This window comes from Molothrus ater, chromosome 10, assembly GCF_012460135.2.
Source record: "Molothrus ater isolate BHLD 08-10-18 breed brown headed cowbird chromosome 10, BPBGC_Mater_1.1, whole genome shotgun sequence".
Classification (NCBI taxonomy): domain Eukaryota; kingdom Metazoa; phylum Chordata; class Aves; order Passeriformes; family Icteridae; genus Molothrus; species Molothrus ater.
The window spans coordinates 24027076-24049803 of record NC_050487.2 but is presented as its reverse complement, the minus strand read 5'-3'; the positions used below and the strand labels follow the sequence as shown (position 1 = coordinate 24049803).

General features: G+C 33.8%; 1 protein-coding gene across 3 annotated transcripts in view; it reads right to left on the bottom strand.

The window, feature by feature from the left end:
• The window catches only part of IFT80 (intraflagellar transport 80), a 28953-nt gene extending 6741 nt beyond the window's left edge, over positions 1-22212 (bottom strand). For all 3 annotated transcript variants that reach the window (XM_054515923.1, XM_036388965.2, XM_036388966.2), the window contains exons 1-14: positions 21995-22212; positions 19387-19497; positions 17270-17338; positions 13881-13990; positions 13476-13565; positions 10402-10539; positions 6871-7050; positions 4361-4479; positions 3401-3475; positions 2694-2857; positions 2080-2144; positions 1526-1661; positions 1000-1147; positions 416-587 (exon numbers count right to left, since the gene is read on the bottom strand). In XM_054515923.1, the coding sequence (XP_054371898.1) occupies positions 416-587; positions 1000-1147; positions 1526-1661; positions 2080-2144; positions 2694-2857; positions 3401-3475; positions 4361-4479; positions 6871-7050; positions 10402-10539; positions 13476-13565; positions 13881-13990; positions 17270-17338; positions 19387-19497; positions 21995-22142 (1725 nt within the window). In that variant the 5' untranslated portion in view covers positions 22143-22212. The remainder of the gene's footprint in view (positions 1-415; positions 588-999; positions 1148-1525; positions 1662-2079; positions 2145-2693; positions 2858-3400; positions 3476-4360; positions 4480-6870; positions 7051-10401; positions 10540-13475; positions 13566-13880; positions 13991-17269; positions 17339-19386; positions 19498-21994) is intronic.
• Between the last annotated feature and the right edge of the window lie 516 nt (positions 22213-22728).

The window sequence follows — 22728 nt, the reverse complement described above, 5'->3', positions numbered from 1 at the left end:
GAAACGAACTGTACCATTTGATATGGAGAGATCACTATTGAAGAACACCCAAAACTATAAAAACGGTTGTGAATATTGCCAAAAAATCAGGTTTGTGCTGTACCTTGACAAACCTGCAGAGCCGGAGCCCGTCCTGCCAGCGGGAGGAGCAGGCTGGAAACGAACTGTACCATTTGATATGGAGAGATCACTATTGAAGAACACCCAAAACTATAAAAATGGTTGTGAATATTGCCAAAAAATCGGGTTTGTGTTGTACCTTGACAAACCTGCAGAGCTGGAGCCCGTCCTGCCAGCGGGAGGAGCGGGCTGGAGATAAGCTGTACCATTTGACATGGAGAGATCACTACTGAAGAACACCCAAAACCATGAAAATGGTGGGGAATATTGCCAAAAAATCGGGTTTGTGCTGTACCTTGACAAACCTGCAGAGCCGGAGCCCGTCCTGCCAGCGGGAGGAGCTGACGTGGCCGTGGAGGATGGCGGGGTACGGGGAGATGTGCAGGTGCACCAGGGACCCGTCCGCCCTCCTGATGGTCACCTGGTTCCCCACAAAACTCACGATCTGAGGGCTCTTGCTGAACTCACTGCACTCAGAAAGGAAAATAAGTCAGTGTTTTGTTGTTTTTACAAGAAAAGGATTTAAGATCCATTCTTTGTGACGTGGTGTTTTGCTATTTTTAATTGCCGGCGTCATCGGAACAAATCTTTTCTGGGTTTTTTTTTTTTACAAAACCTGAGGTAAAATTTTATGAGAAAAAACTCAAATTTTGCTTTTACCTCAAGACGCTGCTCTGCTTTCCAACCCTGCACCGTCATTTCAACCCCAAACTTTATAATTTTCCTCATAAACCCCTTTTCCCTCATTTCCCAAGCAAGAAACAGGAGAATTTTACAAGCTGCAAGGCCAGCTTTTACTTCTCCCGAGCACAGTTCATTAAGAAACGAGGGGAATAGTTAAAATAAAGAATATATTTGGATGAAAAAAGGGTTTCTTACCTGGCATCTTTTTCGTAGAGGGTTTTTGGGAGAAGGTCTTTATCCACGTAGACGGCGTTGGGGTAATACCAGACGGTGAACCTGGAATCCTGAATCCCACAGAGGATGTTGCAGCCGTCGTTCCAGGCCAAGCTCTGCGCCATTGTCCCTTCATTTACAGACCACAAATAACGATAATAAACGAATAAACAGACAAAGGAAGAAATAAGGTATTTCCAGGAGAAACTTCAAAATAAAGGGAATTGTAACAGGGTGGTTATTCAGCATTTTTGGTTGCTTTTCTAAGGTTTTAACCTCCAAATTTGTGGCATTTTAAAAGTCGCTTTTTAGGGAAATGATAGAAAAATCAACAGAATTTAGATAAAATTTACTGAAATTGTTTCTACCTCTATCATATAAAAGCCAAAGCTTTTTTTTTCCAAGTTCAATTTCGCTATTAATTAAGAAAAATATTGTTTCTTGTATTAAAATATAAATTTATTTCCCTCCCAGCATCTTCCCAAAGACCAATTTGAATTTTTCTCACCTATTTTGACAATCTTCTGCTCTTTCCCAAACCTTTTCACTGAGGTGATGAAAAGATCTCTGTTCTTATCAATAAAAGCTATTTTTCTCTCACTTGTCAGTCCTTTCTGGTCCAATGCAATCTCCACAATCTCTGTCTGGAAAGATAAAAGAGAATCTCTGATTTTTATTTTGGAGATTTTATATTTGGACATTCAAATTAATTTTTTTTTCCCTAAAAACAAGGCAAAAAATTCTTGGATGAACTGGGTTGGAAAAACATTTTGTGTGTGACTTCTCTTTGGAATAAATCATTCCATGGGGTTAAAATAAAGATTATTTTAAAGTCCTTCCAACCCAACCCATTCCATGATTCTGTGACTTTATAAACTGAATTTCACAAAGATTAAAACAGCTCTGAAGACAACACAAAGCAATAAAAGTCAGCTGAAAAGCTCCTTTCTATTAAGATTTTAAATCCTTTAATGTGCTTTTAGTGCCATTATTGAGGAAAACCATTAGTGATTCTTAATTTCTGAGGGAAATAAAATAAAGACATTAAAGCTTTCACTTTACCTTGTGGGTCAGAGGTTTTCCATCACCCAGTGGCTTCCCAGATAAAGCTTCAAAGATGTAGATAACTGAAGAAAAATCATGATATACTTTATTAATAAAAGCAGAAGTTCTTAATGGATTTTTCCAGGGATTCCATTCTTTTCTGAGTGTAGTTTAGTGCAAGTGGATAAAATATTCCGTGTGAGTTTTACCAGAGATTTTCACACGGTGGTGAAAAAAAAATCTTAAAAAACCCTGAATTTTCACTTCCTACCCCTATTTTTCATTTCCTGTCTCAAATGGGGCTTTCCAGAAATGACAGCAAATTGTGATAAATCTATATCATCATTTAAATCCATAATTTAAATAAATCCACATTTCCAGTAGCAGATTGACTCAGTCTTAACCCACAATTTCATCACTGGGAATGTTTAGAAAGAGAGAAAACTGAAAAATCCCATCAGGGAGTAAAATCTTATTCAATTATTTTCTGTCAACATTACATGTATCAATTGGAAATTCGGAGCCAAACCGTTCTCTTGAAGTTTTAAAATGAATTTTAAGCAAGGCCCATAACTTGAATTCATTTTTATAGTAAATAAATGTATTTTTCTGCTAAATAAAGCAGGATTTACCCCTCTCATCAGCCTTGTCCTTCACTGCCAGGGTGTCATTGCTCAGGGACACTGTCAGGGCATTTAAAATGTCTGTCCTCATGCCTGGGTATTTTGGAGAGGAAATCAATCTGCCTTCATAGGAATATAAATAAAGTCCTCCACCATCCACGAGAAGAAAATGCCTAAAAAAAAAAGAAAAAAAACCCCAACAACAAGGAAGTAAATCAGTAAATAATATAAAAAATGGTATTTTCAAGGTATTTTCCACAAGGGGACAGTCACCCTGCAACTGTTCTTCCAGCTTCCATCATTGCTAAGATTTACATTTTCAAGATATTCTGGAAGTTCTGTATGGAAAAGTTTGGTTTTTTTTAATGTATTATCTTTTTCCAAGAGAAATATTTATTATGGAAAATATTTATGATTTTACCTGGGTATTTTTTGTTTATTTCTGGTATTTCAATTTGAGCTTATTTTGTAAATTATATAAATATGTTAATATATATATAATTAACAAAATATTATTATTTTAATTTAAAATATTATTTTAAAAATAATATTATTTTAATAATTATTAACATAATATTTTGTCAGTTATATATATATATAATTATAATAGATATAAAAAATAAATATATTTATTTTTATACCTACAATAAATAATTAAATTTATGGATTTAATCGTTACATTCTGTCCATAATGTGCATTTTAAGAGGTCAGGTACCTTTCTGCTTGGAGAATCAAACTCACAGTTCCTTCCTTCAGGTCAAAAATCAATGGAGTGTTCCAGTTCCTTGTCCTGCAAATATAAAAAATCAGCATTAAAATATATAAAAACATGCAACACTGCAAGGAAAAATTAGCAAAATTATGTTTATTTGGATTATTTTATTCCTACAATATTTTTAAAATATTTCTGACTCTTTTACAATGATCTGCATTAGCGTTCACAGAGCAGATATTCCACTGAATATTTCAATTAATTTAAAATAAATTAAAAATAAATTTAAAATAAATCAATGCTTGTGCTTCCAGTGAAGTTTCCGCCACCTTTGCAAACAATCTGAGGAAGAGGAATTTGTTTTATTCATGAAAACGCATAACACTACAGGGAAAAAGGAGCAAAATTATGTTTCTATGGATTATTTTATTCCTAAAATATTTTAAAAATATTTCTGACTCTTTTACAGTGATCTGCATTAGCGTTCACTGAGCAGATATTCCATTGGATATTTCAATTAATTTAAAATAAATTAAAAAAAAATTAAAAATAAATGAATGCTTGTGCTTCCAATGAAGTTTCTGCCACTCTTTTCCAAACAATCTGAGGAAGAGGAATTGGTTTTATTCATGAAAACGCTTAACACTGCAGGCAAAAAGGAGCAAAATTATGTTTATATAGATTATTTTAGTCCTAAAATATTTTAAAAATATTTCTGGCTCTTTTACAATGATCTGCATTAGCGTTCACTGAGCAGATATTCCATTGGATATTTCAATTAATTTAAAATAAATTTAAAAAAATTAAAAATAAATTAATGCAAAATACATTTTTAAAAAAATTAAAAATAAATTAATGCAAAATAAATTTTTAAAAAATTTAAAATAAATTAATGCTTGTGCTTCCAATGAAGTTTCTGCCACTTTTCCAAACAAAGTGAGGAAGAGGAATTGCTTTGCTCACGAGAACACATAGCACTGCAGGGAAGTGGAGACCACCAAATATCCATAATTCAGGGAGGCTTTAATGACCCTGTCCCGGAATTCCAACAAATCCACGGCGTCGTTGATGACGTTGTGCACCTGAGCACAGGGAGAGAAACAAAAGAGCAGAAATCCAAAGTCATGAAGGAAATATTCCTGCTGAGAAAGTAATTTGAGATGGAGGAGCGTTTAAACTCTGAATATTGTTGTGATAAATTTGTTGGATATATTGAAGTAGATAAGGTATAAATATGGTGATAATTAATATATATATAAGTTTATTTTAAACAAATTTTTGTAATGGTGTAAGGTTTAGTTAATTAAATAGATAATTTAATTTTTTTTTATTATTATTTTGAGTTTGGTCATATTTTTAACCAGAGGGGGTCTGAAAAATTCCCATTTTAAGATTGTTCAGCTGTTGATAAATTGAGTATTTGAAATGAACACATCAATGTTTATTTCATTGTTCTTTAAATAAATTCAAAAGTGTGTTATTTAAATAAACACTTCATCCAAACAATCCAGCAATTTCCAGGATTGGGATGAAGATGCTGCAGAGCTCTGGAATTTTTATGATTCCACAGCTGGAAGCACAGGAAATTCAGGAGACGGGCTGGGTGAGCAGCCTGTGGTTTTGTCATTCTGCTTAAAATTTGTTCAAGAAAACCAGAATTTGCCTCAAATTAACAGAGATTTTTCAGCTCAGACATTTTAGGGAGCTAAAAATCCATGGGGGGCCTTAAACAAAAAAAGTTTCCTGTTTTTTGGTGGGGTTTGGGGTTTTTTTTTGAAGATGTCACCGTCCTGAGGGTGGTAACTTCCTTCTGGTGTTCTCCATTATGCACCAACTGCAAAACATGGACTGAGCTCAATTATTCCAAGAGCCTGGAAACCATTTCCAAGGATATGTTAATTGCTGTGCCCACCCCAGCATCACTAATTAACTTTGCCATTGTAATACTCAGGAAGAAAAATCCATCTGCAAGTTTTTGGGTAGGATTTTGTAGGATTTTCCTACATAATAGATAGGAATAAAATCACTGGAAAGGAATGAAAATTAAAAATGAGTCAGGGTTAGCTACACTTCCTCACTCTTTGCATATTCCAAAAGAGAATTCAAATCCCATGGAGAGCATTCCCAAGTGCATCTGGAACGAGTCGATGTCTGGGAATGAGGGGAAAAATTGGGAATTTTGAGCCGATTTGTGCTGTGTGTTCCCAGACACTGACTCACAGCACCCACCCACGGCCCCAACCCCAAATCCAGCCCTGCTGCTGCTCCAACTCTTCCCAATTCCAAACCCAGCATGAAAATGAAAAAAAAAAAAAAACCTTTGAAGGGTCTCAGTAGGAATTTAGGAACTCGATGCTGAAAAGCCCCAAATGTGTAATTTGGAAAATGTGGAAGGATGGAAATCTTGATTATCCGAGAGAACAAACCTTGTGAGTCAATGTCTGGGAACACAAATTCAACCCCAAATTCCCATTTTGCATTAAAACAAGCTCTGTGATGGGGCTGCCCAGCTCTGAGGGGATTTTACCTTCATGGTTCTTCTCTTAATTAAAGTGATTTGGACGTGGATTTTACCTTCATGGTTCTCTTAATTAAGGTAATTTGGAAGTGGATTTTACCTTCATGATTCTTCTCTTAATTAAAGTGATTTGGAAGTGGATTTTACCTTCATGGTTCTTCTCTTAATTAAGGTGATTTGGAAGTGGATTTTACCTTCATGGTTCTCTTAATGAAGGTGATTTGGAAGTGGATTTTACCTTCATGGTTCTTCTCTTAATTAAAGTGATTTGGAAGTGGATTTTACCTTCATGGTTCTCTTAACAAAGGTGATTTGGAAGTGGATTTTACCTTCATGGTTCTCTTAATTAAGGTAATTTGGAAGTGGATTTTACCTTTATGGTTCTTTTATTAAGGTGATTTGGAAGTGGATTTTACCTTCATGGTTCTCTTAATTAAAGTGATTTGGAAGTGGATTTTACCTTCATGGTTCTTCTCTTAATGAAGGTGATTTGGAAGTGGATTTTACCTTCATGGTTCTCTTAACAAAGGTGATTTGGAAGTGGATTTTACCTTCATGGTTCTCTTAATGAAGGTAACTTGGAAGTGGATTTTACCTTCATGGTTCTCTTAATGAAGGTGATTTGGAAGTGGATTTTACCTTCATGGTTCTTCTCTTAATTAAAGTGATTTGGAAGTGGATTTTACCTTCATGGTTCTCTTAACAAAGGTGATTTGGAAGTGGATTTTACCTTCATGGTTCTCTTAATTAAGGTAATTTGGAAGTGGATTTTACCTTTATGGTTCTTTTATTAAGGTGATTTGGAAGTGGATTTTACCTTCATGGTTCTCTTAATTAAAGTGATTTGGAAGTGGATTTTACCTTCATGGTTCTTCTCTTAATGAAGGTGATGTGGAAGTGGATTTTACCTTCATGGTTCTTCTCTTAATGAAGGTGATTTGGAAGTGGATTTTACCTTCATGGTTCTTCTCTTAATTAAGGTGATGTGGAAGTTCTGCCACTCCCAGTGCTGCTCCACCACGTGGGCAAAGATGACCTGGCCATTCCCACAGGCTCCTGCCAGCTGGGTGCCATCGATGGACCAGGAAATGGCAAAAATGCTGCCAGTGTTGGGCTTCTCCAGGGCATAAGACCACTGGAAACAAGACAAAAAAATATAAATTTCAGTTACTTTGTACTTTTAGAAATGATTTCTTGTCAGAAATACGTTTGCAGGGTTGGGATTTTTCAAGCAGCGACAATAAATGAAGTTTTTTGTTGGGTTGGGATTGGATGTTTAAGTCAGAGCCTGGGAAATAAATAAAAAGGAAAAGCAACAGGTAAAGCAGAAATTAAGAAGTCACAGTGCTGGAAGTACATCAGGTATCAGTTTTCTACTCATAATTTATTCCAAGTGTGTTCTCATTCATAAATCCAGGCAATCACTACAGAAAATTAAGGTGCTAAAGAAATAATTACATTTTCTCCACTCTCTTACTGTCCAAGTGAAGGATTAATTAAAAATTTCCTCCAGCAAATACCCTAATTCTTAATTCCCTCAGCCTTATCCATGAGACTCCTCTGAAGTTTAGATCCTTATTTAAAAAAATGTCAAATATTAGAATTTCCAGACCAAGATATTTTTAAAAATTTCCTGTATATCAGAAACATAAATCATCCTGAATCTCCAAAGAGCTGTTTCCCTGAAAATGGATAACAAATAAGAATTAAATAATCTTTTTAGGGAATTTTAGGAAGATATTCAAGCAGATTTTAAAACAAGAAGCAAATCTCAGTGATTTCCTCTTTATGTAACAGAATATTGTTAAGGAGTAGTAATAATGTAGGAGGATAAGGAGGAGTAATTTCGTAGTAATTGAAGAATTACCTGCATATCCAAATATATTGGAAATCTTACGGAGGAAATCAATAATAAAAATCATGTGATTGAAGTTAAATGTAAATATGGGATTGACTTTTGGGCACATGAAATTATCTCAAAAGGGGCACAGCAGAAGATGCAGAAATATATTCAACATTATTTAAATATAAATTGGATGCCCCTATTTACTAATTAAAATGATTCATTTGACCAGTGTTTCATTTTTACTGGTTTTTATCACTGATCCCTCTACACTCCCGAGGCCTTGGGAACACAACCATAAAAATTGATTTTATATATAAATACATCATTTCTTTTCACGATTTTTAATTGAAGAAACACGATTTAAATTTCTAACTTTGGTCTTTACCACGAAGCTGCCTGACATCCCAGGGAGGTGAGGAAAAAATGAGAATAAAGAGCACTGAGTGCAAGGATTTAATGGAATGATGCCCCAAAGTGAGCACACACGCTGCAGAGGAGTTCCTGATAAATATTTATTTATTTATATATAAATATTTATATTATATATATTTATATATATTTATATATAAATATTTATATATAAATATTTTAGGGCAGCTCCCCTACACCAGGCACAATAAAAGTGTCTGTGCTGAGCAGGAAAGGGCAGCCCTGCTTCCCTTCAGGCTCCATGGGAAGCCCTCCCTGAGTTCCCCCATCCCAGCCACTCCTCCAGGGCCTCAATTTACATCCAAACCCCGAATTTGAGGAGAATAAAACCTGCTCAACACACAGAGCAGCTGGCAGCAGCTACTGCTCATCTGTGTTTAGGAGATGAGTAATAAACTCTTTATAAACTCAGGTATAAAATAATAAGAAAAAATGAACATAAAAAATAAATAATAAACTCAGGTGTAAAATAATAAAAATTAAAATAAACAAATAAATTCTAATAAACTCAGGTGAAATAATCTTAATTTTCTACAAGAAATAAACCTGTCTGCATTAAAGTTCCCAATGACCAGTTCAGTATTAATTGCTGATTAAAACATTGCTTTTTAGACTTAACAGTAAATTAAATGACAGATCTGTAGATATCAAAATTAATCATTTTTAAATCAGCAAATTGACACCTCGCACAAAACCCCTGCATTTGAGTACTTTTCCTTCTAGATAACTGTTAATTACAAATTTGTAATTAAATTCTGTTTGTACACTGTCAGTAAAAATCAGTGAAATTATAATCACTACAGAAGGAATAGGAAAATTCAGAGTTTATCCTTACACCTTTTCTCAAATAATCTTTAATTTTAACCTTATTATTATAACCTTATACCTTTTCTCAAATAATCTTTAATTTTAACCTTATTACAACCTTATTATTATAACCTTATACCTTTTCTCAAATAATCTTTAATTTTAACCTTATTATTATAACCTTATACCTTTTCTCAAATAATCTTTAAAGGTTCCTCTTCATGAATTTCAAATATTTGAAATATTTTAAATTTAAACACACTCCAAATTCACGGGGAGGTGAACCACGATTGACTGAACACACCCAAAACACCTCAGCAATTTTTTCCCAAAAAGAGCAACAAACACAACAAGAAACCAGGACGACAAAAGTCCCAAATAATCAAAGTTTGCTGCAAAAAATCTGAGCAAGAATCTTCAGAACCACAGGAAAGACAAAGACAATGAAGACAATCTGTGCTCCCAATGAAGGGAGGTGAAACTGCATTAAATTGATTTTAATTGGAGACAAAGCTGCAAAAAACCCTATAAAAATAATGATTCAGGAGTAAACCTTCAAGGGAAAAAAGAAATGAAATAATAAAAGTGTATAATATAATATAATATAATATAATATAATATAATATAATATAATATAATATAATATAATATAATATAATATAATATAATACAATATAATATAATATAACGTAATGTAATGTAATGTAATGCAATGTAATATAATATAATATAATATAATATAATATAATGTAATGTAATGTAATGTAATGTAATGTAATGTAATATAATGTAATGTAATGTAATGTAATATAATTAATATAATTAATATAATATAATATAATATAATATAATATAATATAATATAATATAATATAATATAATATAATATAATATAATATAATATAATATAATATAATAATAAATGGTTCTTCCACTTCCTTTTCTATCAGGTTATTGTTATACACTCCTTTTTATGGTTAAAAATAGCAATTTATGATTAGTTCTGATCACAAGAGATGCATTTGAAATCTGTGGTTTTCAGGTAAAGAATTTCATGTCCCAAAAGGCAAAATATTATTAAAAATAAAATATTCTGGTCAGCAAAAAGGTGCTGGAAATCACAAGCATTTTTCATAATAAAACACCCACCTGTACACTGATATCCTGAGGAATATTTGCTGTTTTATCAATAAATCTGGACAATTTCCAGAGTTTTACCGTGGAGTTTTCTCTTTTAATATATTTAATAATTTTTTCCATATATATAAAATAAATGTGCTGAGTTTTACTCCAGAAAATAATTTTAAATAATTTAAAAAAATTTAAAAAAAATTTAAATATTTAAAATATTTTATTACATTTATTTTTTAATCTATAGAAAATAATTAGCAGAGTTTCACTTACCCCAGTTTTATCACAGAGACGTAAAGTGTTGAAAGATCCCACAGCAAACAATTCTCCATCCAGAGCCCAGGCAATGGCAGTGATGGGATACTCATGGGGCTGGGAGCTGTACAGGGCACGGCCAAAACTGTCCCAAACCTGCAGCAAAATTCCCATTTCCATCCATGCCCCACGCTTGGGGTGCACTGGCATTATTCCAGAAAAATAAATTCCCCTCATGTTTTAGTGCAATTTGAAAAATCACTGTATCACAGTTCATTCTTGGTTTATATATATATTTTTTTTGGATTTTTGTTACTGCAGAAGTGTAATTTCCCCTCATGTTTTCAGGGTAACTTGAAAAAAATCACCTGTATTTTATATCTATATATATATATATATAAATTATATTAAAAATATATAAATAACATAGGTATTTAATATGTCTTGCTTTTGTTTTATATAGATATTTTTTGTATTGTTGTTACTCCAGAAATGTAATTTCCCCTCATGTTTTAGTGTAATTTGAAAAATCACCTGTATGATATAGATATATATTCATATATATAAAGAATATATATATATTTTAATATACATCCCCCTTTTGTTTTATAGATATATTTTGTATTTTTCCTATTCCAGAAGTATCATTTTCCCTCATGTTTTAGTGTAATTTGTAAAATAATCTGTATGATATAGATATATATTTATATATATAAAGAATATATATATATTTTAATATACATCCCCTTTTTGTTTTATATATATATATATTTTATTTTTCCTATTCTAGAAGTATAATTTTCCCTCATGTTTTAGTGTAATTTGAAAAATCACCTGTATGATATAGATATATATTTATATATATAAAGAATATATATATATATATATATTTTAATATACATCCCCCTTTTGTTTTATAGATATATTTTGTATTTTTCCTATTCCAGAAGTATCATTTTCCCTCATGTTTTAGTGTAATTTGTAAAATCACCTGTATGATATAGATATATATTTATATATATAAAGAATATATATATATTTTAATATACATCCCCTTTTTGTTTTATATATATATTTTGTATTTTTCCTATTCTAGAAGTATAATTTTCCCTCATGTTTTAGTGTAATTTGAAAAATCACCAGTACGATATAGATATATATTTATATATATATATATATAAAGAATATACATATATATTTTAATATACATCCCCCTTTTGTTTTATATATATATTTTGTATTTCTCCTATTCCAGAAGTATCATTTTCCCTCATGTTTTAGTGTAATTTGAAAAATCATCTGTATTATATAGATATATATTTATATATATATATATATAAAGAATATACATATATATTTTAATATACATCCCCCTTTTGTTTTATATATATATTTTGTATTTCTCCTATTCCAGAAGTATCATTTTCCCTCATGTTTTAGTGTAATTTGAAAAATCATCTGTATTATATAGATATATATTTATATATATAAAGAATATATATATATTTTAATATACATCCCCTTTTTGTTTTATATATATATATATATATTATTTTTCCTATTCTAGAAGTATAATTTTCCCTCATGTTTTAGTGTAATTTGAAAAATCACCTGTACGATATAGCTATATATTTATATATATATATATATATATACATATATATTTTAATATACATCCCCCTTTTGTTTTATATATATATTTTGTATTTTTCCTGTTCCAGAAGTATCATTTTCCCTCATGTTTTACTGTAATTTGAAAAATCACCAGTATGATATAGATATATATTTATATATATAAAGAATATATATATATTTTAATATACATCCCCCTTTTGTTTTATATATATATTTTGTATTTCTCCTATTCCAGAAGTATCATTTTCCCTCATGTTTTAGTGAAATTTGAAAAATCACCTATATTACAGTTCAGTTTTGGTTTATTTATATTTTTGGTATTTTTCTTACTGCAGAAGTGTAATTTCCCCTCATGTTTCCAGCATAACTTTAAAAAATCACCTGTGACAGATATATTGGTATTATATATATTAATTATATATATTTTTTTTTTTAATATATATCTCACTTTTGTTTATATATATGTATTTTGTATTTATCATTTTAGAACTATCATTTTCCCTCATGATGAAGTGTAACTGGGAAAATCTCCTAAATTCTTCCTCACTTATATTTTATAAATACACTTGTTGTACTTTTATTATTCCAGAAGTATAATTTTCCCCCATGACATAGAAATTTTAGAAATAATTGCCCAAGTTCATTAAGTGGAACTGTATATAAAAATATATCTATATAAATATAAATAAATATACCTATGTATATATAAATTTTAATTAGAATTGGTTTATTTAATGCAACAGATTGTTTTTTGCCATGGTAAATGTCACATAATTCTGGATAAAATATTTTGTATAAAATATTTTGCACCCCTGAGTTTTATTTCCTGTAAATTGCCCAAAGTCTATAAAAGAACCTGCAAATTTCCAAAAGCAGAGATTTTTTCAAATGGAAATCAATTCACAAAATGTAACAATTTCTTGGATTTTAAACATTTCTTAATTGTACATTTTCTATCACAGCCATTACACAATTAAATGACAGAACCAACACATGATGCATTTAAAAATCAGTTTTTATTTAAGGGAAGATACTCAAAAGGTGCTTTGTATTTTGGATGCAGATTATATGATTATATTTCCTGCATCCAAATATATTTAAATATATTTTAAAATTTACTGAGGGATTCATTAATGTCCCTGTAGTAGAAACCAGCAGTTTTATCTCCTCTAATTTGGTATCTCAGCTTCTATTGATTGAAATAATCACTTCTATATTTGTACATATTTTTCTTTTTGTTTCACCCCCATTTTACCATTTTTTATCCTGCTGTATTTAAAAAAGATTTGTAATTTTATCTTACTACAACAGAGTGAGGTGTATTTATAAATAACACAATTTCTTCTTGAAAAGTGAAAGATTTCTCATTTCATTTTGGGCTTCCAGGGTAAAATCCCAGCATTTCAGGCTATCTAATAAGATTTTGGGCATGGAGTTAAAATGGAAGCAGAGCCCACCTTGTATCTGCAATCTTCCCCTGCAGAGAGGATCAGATCATTCACTGAGTTCCAGTCGGTTTTCAAAATCAGGCCATCGTGGGCTTTCCACTGAAAGGGAAAAAAATCAACTCCACAATTCTGACAACTCCCATTTTCAATATTCATCACTTGTTGGACTTGATGATCCTGGAGGTTGTTTCCAAATTTAACAATTTTATGATTTAGCAGAAAAAGAAATTAAAGCCTGAACGAGGCAGAATCAAAGCACAAAAATCTGCATTAAAATCCTTCATCTAAAAACCCATTAAAATTTTGAATCCAAAAATTAAAATTCAACAGCTGCTTTTTAGCAAAAGGCAAAAGGCTTCTGTATCTTGATTTCTGCGAATAAACCTTCTTAATTAATCAGATTATTAATGGTACCTGCAGAACTTTGGCATTTGGCTGGAGGGGTTTAATAATCAGCTGCTGCCCTGAGGTGTAGAGAACTTTGTCAGAGTCAGGGGCCCAGGACACTGAGTACACTGGAGTTCCTGTGGGCAAGGAAAAGAGACCCTATTTTTAACATCTATTTTATATAGAATAATAAAAATAAATAATATTGATGGTAGGATACAGCAGAGCATAATAAATAAAATACATAATTACGTATAAAATATTAAATAAAAATTTACATTAAAGTACATAAAATATAATACATAATGACTGCATAAAATAGATTTGTATTACATAAATATCTATGTAGATAACACTGTATTATATAAATGTACATTACACATTTCTCAAGCTTCTTTACCTATTGCCATTTACACATTAACAATTCCTAAAACTTTTACAAGTGAAAGGTTTTAAGTGCAGCAAAGTCCAGAACAAGTCCAGGCCAGCAACAGGAAATAGCTGCATTTTATATCTATATTCAGATTTTATCCTCTGATGCAATTGAGTCCCAACTGTCACTCCAGAAATACAGAAAATCAAAATAATACTCACCAAGAGACATCAGAAAATCAATCTTTTCACCCCAAATTACGAGGCTGGACACAAAAATGGATGGAAAAAGTTTTGTGTTGCACCTAAATTGTTCTTTTTTAGATTTTTGGGTACCATAATTAGGAGAGATTTTTGTTTTGCTGCACAAACATCCCATTCACAAGTAACTTCCAAAATAAATTGCAATAAATCCAACTGGCCACAGGCTGGACAGAGTTTTCCCAATTAACTGAAACTTTCTTAGACTGAAACTCTCAGAATTTTGTATCTGGAATAAAGCTGTCTGTTCCCTTTTAAAATCATGTTCCAGTTTTCAAATTAGATTTTTTGAAAACAGAATAAAGGAAAAATTACATGGAAAAACATCCAAGGAAAAAAAGAAGAATTTAAAAAAGTCAGACTTGCCAACCATGCAAATATTTTCCATATTATTTGACAAGATTTGTCTCTGAAGAAAAATCAAAGGACTTTGCTACTTGATTCCTTGAAATAAAACTAAGAAAGTTAAGCAAAAAGCTTCTTCAAGTATTAAACTCAGCAACTGAATTAAAATTGTTCAAATAAACCGTTTTACATGTAACTTTATGGTAATAAAAAACCCCAAAAGGCTTAAAAATGCTTTTACAGGGTAAAATTCTCAGTGACAATTTTGGCATATTAAAATCTATCTCCAAAAACGACTCAGGAATATTTTGATGAGATTTAGATAATTAAGTGATTGAGCTGCCATAAAACCATCCTGTATGTCCCCACTGCTCCCTGTGCAAAAAGCTGATTTTATTATGGTTAAACTCCATTTGAGCTCCCAAATATTCACCCTCCAAATTGAGACCTGGTGCCGTTGCTCCTGAAGATTTCTGTAGTTCATAGATTTTCTTTCAGGGAATTTTATTCCTTAAAAATCCAGAATTATGGCAGACTTTTTTAACTTGTCAACCATCAGAGCAGACAAGTCCCAGAAACACAACATATATTAAATAAATGTGGCTCTGGCTGTTTTCCTTCTGGCAATTCCTGGTGAAAATGCCATAAATTCTGTCCCCAGCTGGAGGAGAAATTCTAAATAAACTCCTTTTTTTTTTTTTTTTTGTCCTTTCCTAATGCTGATCTAACAATCAGAAGAGTTTTCTATTTAAACCAAATGTTTGCCTTTTTTATGATGGCTGAGGACTTAACCACAATTTCCAGGGCTTAACAGCAGGAGCTGAGTTAACTCATTTCCTCCTGCACTTAACAAGGACTGCCTTGGGAAAATGCTGCCAACACCCTGGAAAACCCAGAGGAGCAGCCCCACTGCAGGAGAAACGAGAATATTCTGGGAAAAAAGGAGGCAAAAAGGCAGAAAATTGGGATTTGAGGAAGGAAGGTCTGGCTTATCCCACAGCACGCTTGGTACTGGCAAGAGTTTGTGTGGGATTTTGGATTGTCACAGGAGGAGAAACATCCATTTAAACAATTTTACATCTTGGGAGGGTGTTTCCAAAAGAATGGAGGTGTCAGGAGTGAATTCCTCCCTGGGAGGGCTGGGATGGAACTCCCAGAGCAGCTGTGGCTGCCCCTGGATCCCTGGAAATGTCCAGGAAAGGTTCGGGACACAGGGAGGAGTCCCTGCCATGGAGGGGATGGGATTTAAGGTCCTCCCAACCCAAACCATTCCAGGATTCCATGATAACCTTGTGGGTTCCCTAAGAAATTCATGGAAATCCATTTCCTCATCAAAATGGATCAGTGGAAGCCCAAATCCAACATTTCAGTGTGAGGAGAAGGAGGAACAAAAGGAAGAATTGAAGGGAATCTAAGGAGGAACAAAGGGCAAAGACAGAACAGGCACGTGGATCATCATCCCAAAATACAGCCTGAAAATCCATTTCTAACACAAAGAGTGGAATGAGGCAAAGGAATGTTGGCAGTGGGGATTTTTTCAGTTCTTATTATAATAAAGGAAGGGGAAAATTGGTTGAACATGATGCAGCCTTCCTGCAGAATCCTGCCCTGGCCCCAGGTATGGCCATGCTTACATCAGCAGCTGTGGGGTTCTGACTCTGAAGTTAAAGATTTTACACTGAAAACACAAACACAAGGTGACAGTTACCCATGGGGCCTCAATGTGCTTTTGTACTGCACCAGAAACTCACAGAAACCCATGAAAATTCATGTTTCAAACAACAGGGTCAAATTTCCTTGAGATGCTTTTGCAAACCCCAAATAAGCAAAATAATGCATAAGAAACCTGACAACATAAACTGAGAAATGTTAAAGAATATGTGCTTCAGTTTGAATATTTTTTTTTTAATTTTTAAATTTTTTTAAAATTCAGTTAGTTTATCTTTTTACCTGACAAACATTGCACAAGCACATGAACTTCCTTAAAAGAACTGAAATGCATTTTCTATTCACTGCTGTGGTTAAAGTGCCTTCCCCAGGTTGAAAGCATTCAGATCATTTGTTTCAGCCAGAGATAAGGGCCTGACATTTAACCCAAGCCCAGGTGCATGTGGTTTCTTCAAAAATGTCACAAGGTCACAAGGGCTCCATCTATGAAGTCTGAAAAACAAAATTTAGCTGAGGATCTTCACTGAAATGGCACCAAACCCTCAGCGTGGGATGAGACTGCTGCCTAAAAATATTGCAGCACTTTGAATTTGAGAAATGAAATACTTGTAAAAAATCTTATTGAAATACAACTCTGATTTACATTTAATTAAGGCTTTAACACCCTTGAACAAACCATCGCTGCCATGTTCAGGGTCTGTGTTATTGAAATATATTTCAGAATAACCCAAATGAACAAGTTCTGATGGAGCTCTGAGCAAAGAACTCACCTTGCTGAGCCAAGGTGGATCTCAGCATTCCACTTTTAGACCAGATTTTCACTTGGCCATCTTCCCCAACTGCAAATGAGCACAGAAATCAGCAAATGCCATGCAACATTCACACTAACAAATGTATTTGAAGTCAACCCAGCTTTTCTTACAGGTGAATTCCTTTTGTTTAGTCTCCCAAACATGCAATGGGAAGTACAGGAAGGGAAAAGATTTCAGATGGTTCTTTTGTTATGATCAGAAATCCTCCTCTCCTGAAAACCCCTGAACTCTTTTCTGAAGCTGGTCCTAGCAAGGGAAAATCCATCATTATCGAAGCATCCCAAATTCTGTATTTTTGATTCCTTCAATGGCCCAGAAGCTGCTTAGAGGAGTCTGAGAAGGCCCAGGGGGGGAGAAGAAGCAGAAGCAGATTTGATGGATTTAACTGGAGATTTCACTGAGAAATGGGGCAAGTGAAGATAACTCTGTTTGGATGGCTTCAACTTTCTACCATAACTGTGTGTTACCAAATAACTCAGTTTGTTTGTTGAAGAATTCATTGCTAAACACTACCCAGCACACTTAGGGCTGTTTTAACAGCACACAATTCCTGCTGTGGTGTAATTTTTAAAATGCACTGGGCCTTCAGTTTAGGCTTCCCAGAAGAAATTAATGGATTCTTCCATTCAAATATAATTTATTTACCACATTTCAGGATTTTATATTTGGCCAATGTTGTTTGAAATGTTTTAAAAATGTTTTTAAAAAACCCACTCAAAATTAAAAATCTTATTTGTGCACATTCGATGCTGTTGAAATATAACCAGAAAAATATTTGCAGTGGTGCAGTAGCAATGATTTATTTAGTCTTCCTCCAAGTACAGCTGTGGTATAAGAGGAGTTGACCTCCTCAGAATAAACTGGAAGTGGTGATGAATTCCCACACTCCCCAAAAAGTGTCAGTGTCATGCAGTCTCATAAAAAAAAAAAAAAAGGGATTCAAAAGACAATTTTGACTTTGTCTTTGGAGAAGTTCCTGAGGCAAAGCTGCCTTTAAAAAGAACAATCTTTCCATCCCTCTGGGATTTCAGAGGAACAGGCTGGACAGAGTTCCTTGAAGCAGCATTTCAGAGGCTGGAAACGAGCGGATCCAAAATGCTCTTCAGTTCTTGTGGCCTGGGCTGGAAGCTGGCCAGAGGAATCAGCTGTGCTCCATCAGCAGGAGGCTGACAGCACCAGCAAGCCCAGCAAGGAGCCCAGCACAGGCAACTGCAGCAGCTCCCCTAAAAGCCAGCCAGAATCTGGGACAAAAACTGCCAAAAGCAACACATTAATAAAAGATTTGGGACAAAAAACGGTGTAGAAATGAAGAAATTGTGGGCTCACTCCTCTAGCATTAATATAAACGGGCTGTAGGTGATAATTACTGATAATTAAGGAATAAAGCACAGGAATATTCAAGATCAATGAGCCTTTTTGGCTAAAAAACTCCAAATGTGCAGGGATATAAATGTACCAACTTAGCAACTTTTTCTTGCATCAGATAGAAGAGAAAGAAATCAAATATTCTCCTTTCTGAAGTTCAGAACAGCCACAAAACCATCTAAGCACTCTGATATTAAAACATTTACTTTCAATTGGATTGGGTGGCTTAAATGAAAAAAGAGAAATATTTTTACCAGATCTATTATATTAATATAATATTATTAATTATTATTATTAATATTGTATTAAATATTATATTGTTCATATATAAAATATAATATATAATATATAATATATCATGTATCATATATAATATATTATAGTATATATATTATATAATATAAAATATATAATTATATTATATTAATATTATATTATTATATATAAATATTAAAATATTAAAATATTATTCTATTATAAAATATTATATATACTATATTATTATAATATTAAATATTAAAATATTATATTATTAATATATTCTATTAATTAAAATGGACAACACTAAGCTAAACTACATTAATAATAGTGCAAAATGAACTCCTAGTAAACAAGGTGATAACAACCTCTGCGATAAATAAGACCAAAAAAAAAATAAAGACATTATTATTCAAGTTTTCAAAGCACTCCATTAATTTAGGAATGCTCACCTGTAACCAGGGCTGTTCCCTCATAATTCCACCTTCCTGCAAGGACAGCTCCACAATGGGCTTCTACACTTTTCTCCACTCTTCCTAGCTTGGAAATCAAGTGGAATTTCCCTAAAAAAAAAGAAGAAAAAAAAGATACAGTGTATAGAATTTATAGAATTATGTAATTATTATTATATTATGAATGCCACTGTATATTATTACAGCGGTGCTGGTGCCTCCTGTGGAAAGCACACAGAGAAACCAAGAGAGCAGCAGTACAGAGAGCACATCCAGGTGTTTTTCACAGCTCACATCAGAGCTGCTCCTGCTCCCATGCTGGAGCTGGGATGCAATTCCACAGCAGCCAACCCCCACGTTTGTAATGACTTCAACAGAAGGATCAGGAAGTTTTTCTTCCCAAATAAGGGATGATGCTGCTTCAATCCAGGAAGATCAAATTTAAACTGGAGCAAAGAGCAGACAATGGAGAGCTTGGAAAAATAAGCAGCCCAGTAATTGAAATGAAGTACTTTAAAATCCAATTATTTTTAGTATTATTTGATCTAAGATGCCAGACTGAACCACCTCAAGGGAGCTCCTGAGTGTCCAGAGCTTTTGGCACAATCATCCAGCCAAAGCTCTGCCAGTGCAAGATTTCCAAGGAAAAGACTTCTAACAATGATAAAAAACTATGCTTTGGATAAATCAGTTTATTTGAACAGATCATTTCAAATTCCATGGAATCCCAAACTGGTTTGGCTTGAGAGGGACCTGAAATCCCAATGGGCAGGGACGCCTTCCACAGACCAGGCTGCTCCAAACCCCCTGCAACACTTCCAGGGTCTTCATTTAATGCATTCACTATTTTGTAATTATAAAATAAAATTTATCTCATGGATGTATCACTTATTGTATAGAACACCTCTCAGGTCTGAGATTTTCATGTTTCATGTGGAAGCAAAAGCTGGATTTAGAGGAATTCAACGTTAATTTCTCCAAGTCAATTGCCAAAATGGCCTTTTCTGCTTTTACATTAAAAACAACTTTTATTTTCTGAAAAGTATATGTTTTCTTTTCTGTGCCTTTTCCCATGCAGTGCCTTTGCTCCACCTGTATCCAAGACCTTTTTCATTGGAGAATCCTTGAACCCAATCTCCCAGGAGCAGGAATATTCCCGTGCCATCGCCTCCAGGACTCAGCATCGAGTGGCTGAGCTCTTCAGAGCCATCACTTTTTTCAGGATATGCAGAATTCCATGGGATTTTAGATCTTGAAATAGCTCCCACTGATCCAAGCAGAACCCCTGAATATTTCTGGGAGCAATTCTTCAGCTCATGAGAGACAAATGAAATTCCAGTGGAGGCTCGAGCAGCTGGGAAGGAACTGAAGGATTTGGTGAAGTCAATGTATCAGGAAAATGGGCAATCTCAAAGTATCAGATAAAATCCTGTTAAAATCCAGGGAAAACTCCATTATTTTTCTGATCTTTTGCAGCCTCTCCCACTCCACAAGCTCCTACTACTCTCACAAGGCCCCTTCCAAAGAGGGAAACAGAGGAAATTGTAGCTGAGCAGGGAAGAACATGGTTACATGTAAAAGCAGGATCAACTTTCCAGAATTCCTCTGGAAAAAATGTGATCATCACTTAAAACTGTATCCTAATCCCTCTGCAGAACAGTGGAGATCAAGTTTTCAGGGAGAGCAGCTTTACTTCTGCAACTTCTTGGCTTTTCCAGCAGGGGAATTCACAACTGCTGCCAGTCAAATGCTTTTTCCATGGCATTCCCATGGGGAGGTTTCTCCATTTCCATGGATTTCTGTTCAACTGAGGCAATAGAGTTGAATAAATTACAACTTATTACACAAAAAAAAGAGAAAATTTTAGCCAAATGCCTGGTGTAGGTAGAAGGGATTCAGCTTAATCTCTGGTCCTTTATTTTTCTTCAGGACTGAAGACAGAACTGTCATCTACCTGAAAATGACTCCCCAGTTTTGAAGGAATTTCCAGTGGGAGACTCCCAGCCTATCCAAACACAGAATATAAAACATGTATGTTTTGTTCATTAACTTCCATGGGCTCTTAAATGCTGACCTAATATAAAATTGTCAATAAAAAAAGAAAAAAGAAGTCGAATCACTTATGACTTGTCCTGAATTTGAAGGTTAAAGCTAAAAATACTCTTCATTTTTGTTAAAAAATAGCAGCAAGACCAATGTCAGTAGGAAATAAAAAACCAATATCCCCCAAGAGATTCATTTCAGAAGAAGACCCAAGGGGACTAAATTTACATTTGCTCTGATTTCAAACATCTGCAGTTCAACTAGGAATTCATGCAAGCCTGTAAAGCCATTATGCTGCTTTTCCCTTGGATTCAGCAACTTTGCAGGAATCCTTATCACAGAGGGGACTTGGCTGGTGCAGGAAAATTGCAGGAGTTAAGCTGGGGCAGGAAAACTCATCTTTTTGGGGAGAAGGGGAAAAATCCCAAGCAATCCTCAAAGCTTCTTGCTCCTCAAACACTGCCTTGTATTTGACTGACACGAGCACTCAAGGGTACGAAACAACCAACATTTGAAATATATTATTTTAAAATGCTATTATTAGAACGATTTGAAGTTGCCTTACCATCAGAGCTGGTCAGAACAAAGCTCTCAGCCTGGGATTGCCTCTTGCCCCCGGTGCCTCTGGGAAAGCAGTGCAGATCCAGGGGATAAACGTCACCCGGCAGCTGCAGCACGCGCGTGCTCTCGCTGCTCGCGGGGTTCCATTTCATGACCTGCTGGTCATCGCTGCAGGAGAACAGCTCATCAGCTGCTGTCCAGCCCACACAGCTCACCAAGCCCTTATGTGAGATTCAGTTAAGGAATCTGGAGAGTTTAAGCACTAAAAAGAATCAAATATCCCATCTCAGCTCTTCAGGACTGAAGGGGACAATACAGGAAGGTTATTCTGGTAACAATGTGTGGAACGCTTAATCCAAAAAAAAAAATAAATCTTCATTCTTCATTTTTTTGCTCTTATGTGCCAAGAAGAGCTGGTAAAAATTCAGTCCGAAATGAAAATATTTCATAAAAATAAAATTCTTATCGTGATGTAAAGTTATGGAAACATGGCCAAAATGTTGGGTTAGTGAAGGGTCTTAGTGCAAAACACAGTGCAAAACATCCAACTTTCATTCAAAAGTGTTGGCTTATTCACAGCACATCATATATAAGTGTTCAGTGTCTCTTAAAATATTGTCCTTAAAGGCTGTAGTTAATGACAAGGGGAACAAAGGAAAAAGAGGAAAAAAAGCCATCTGCAATTTACTAATATTTTACTGAAACTTCAACAACAAAAAAATATTTTCTGGAAGAGGC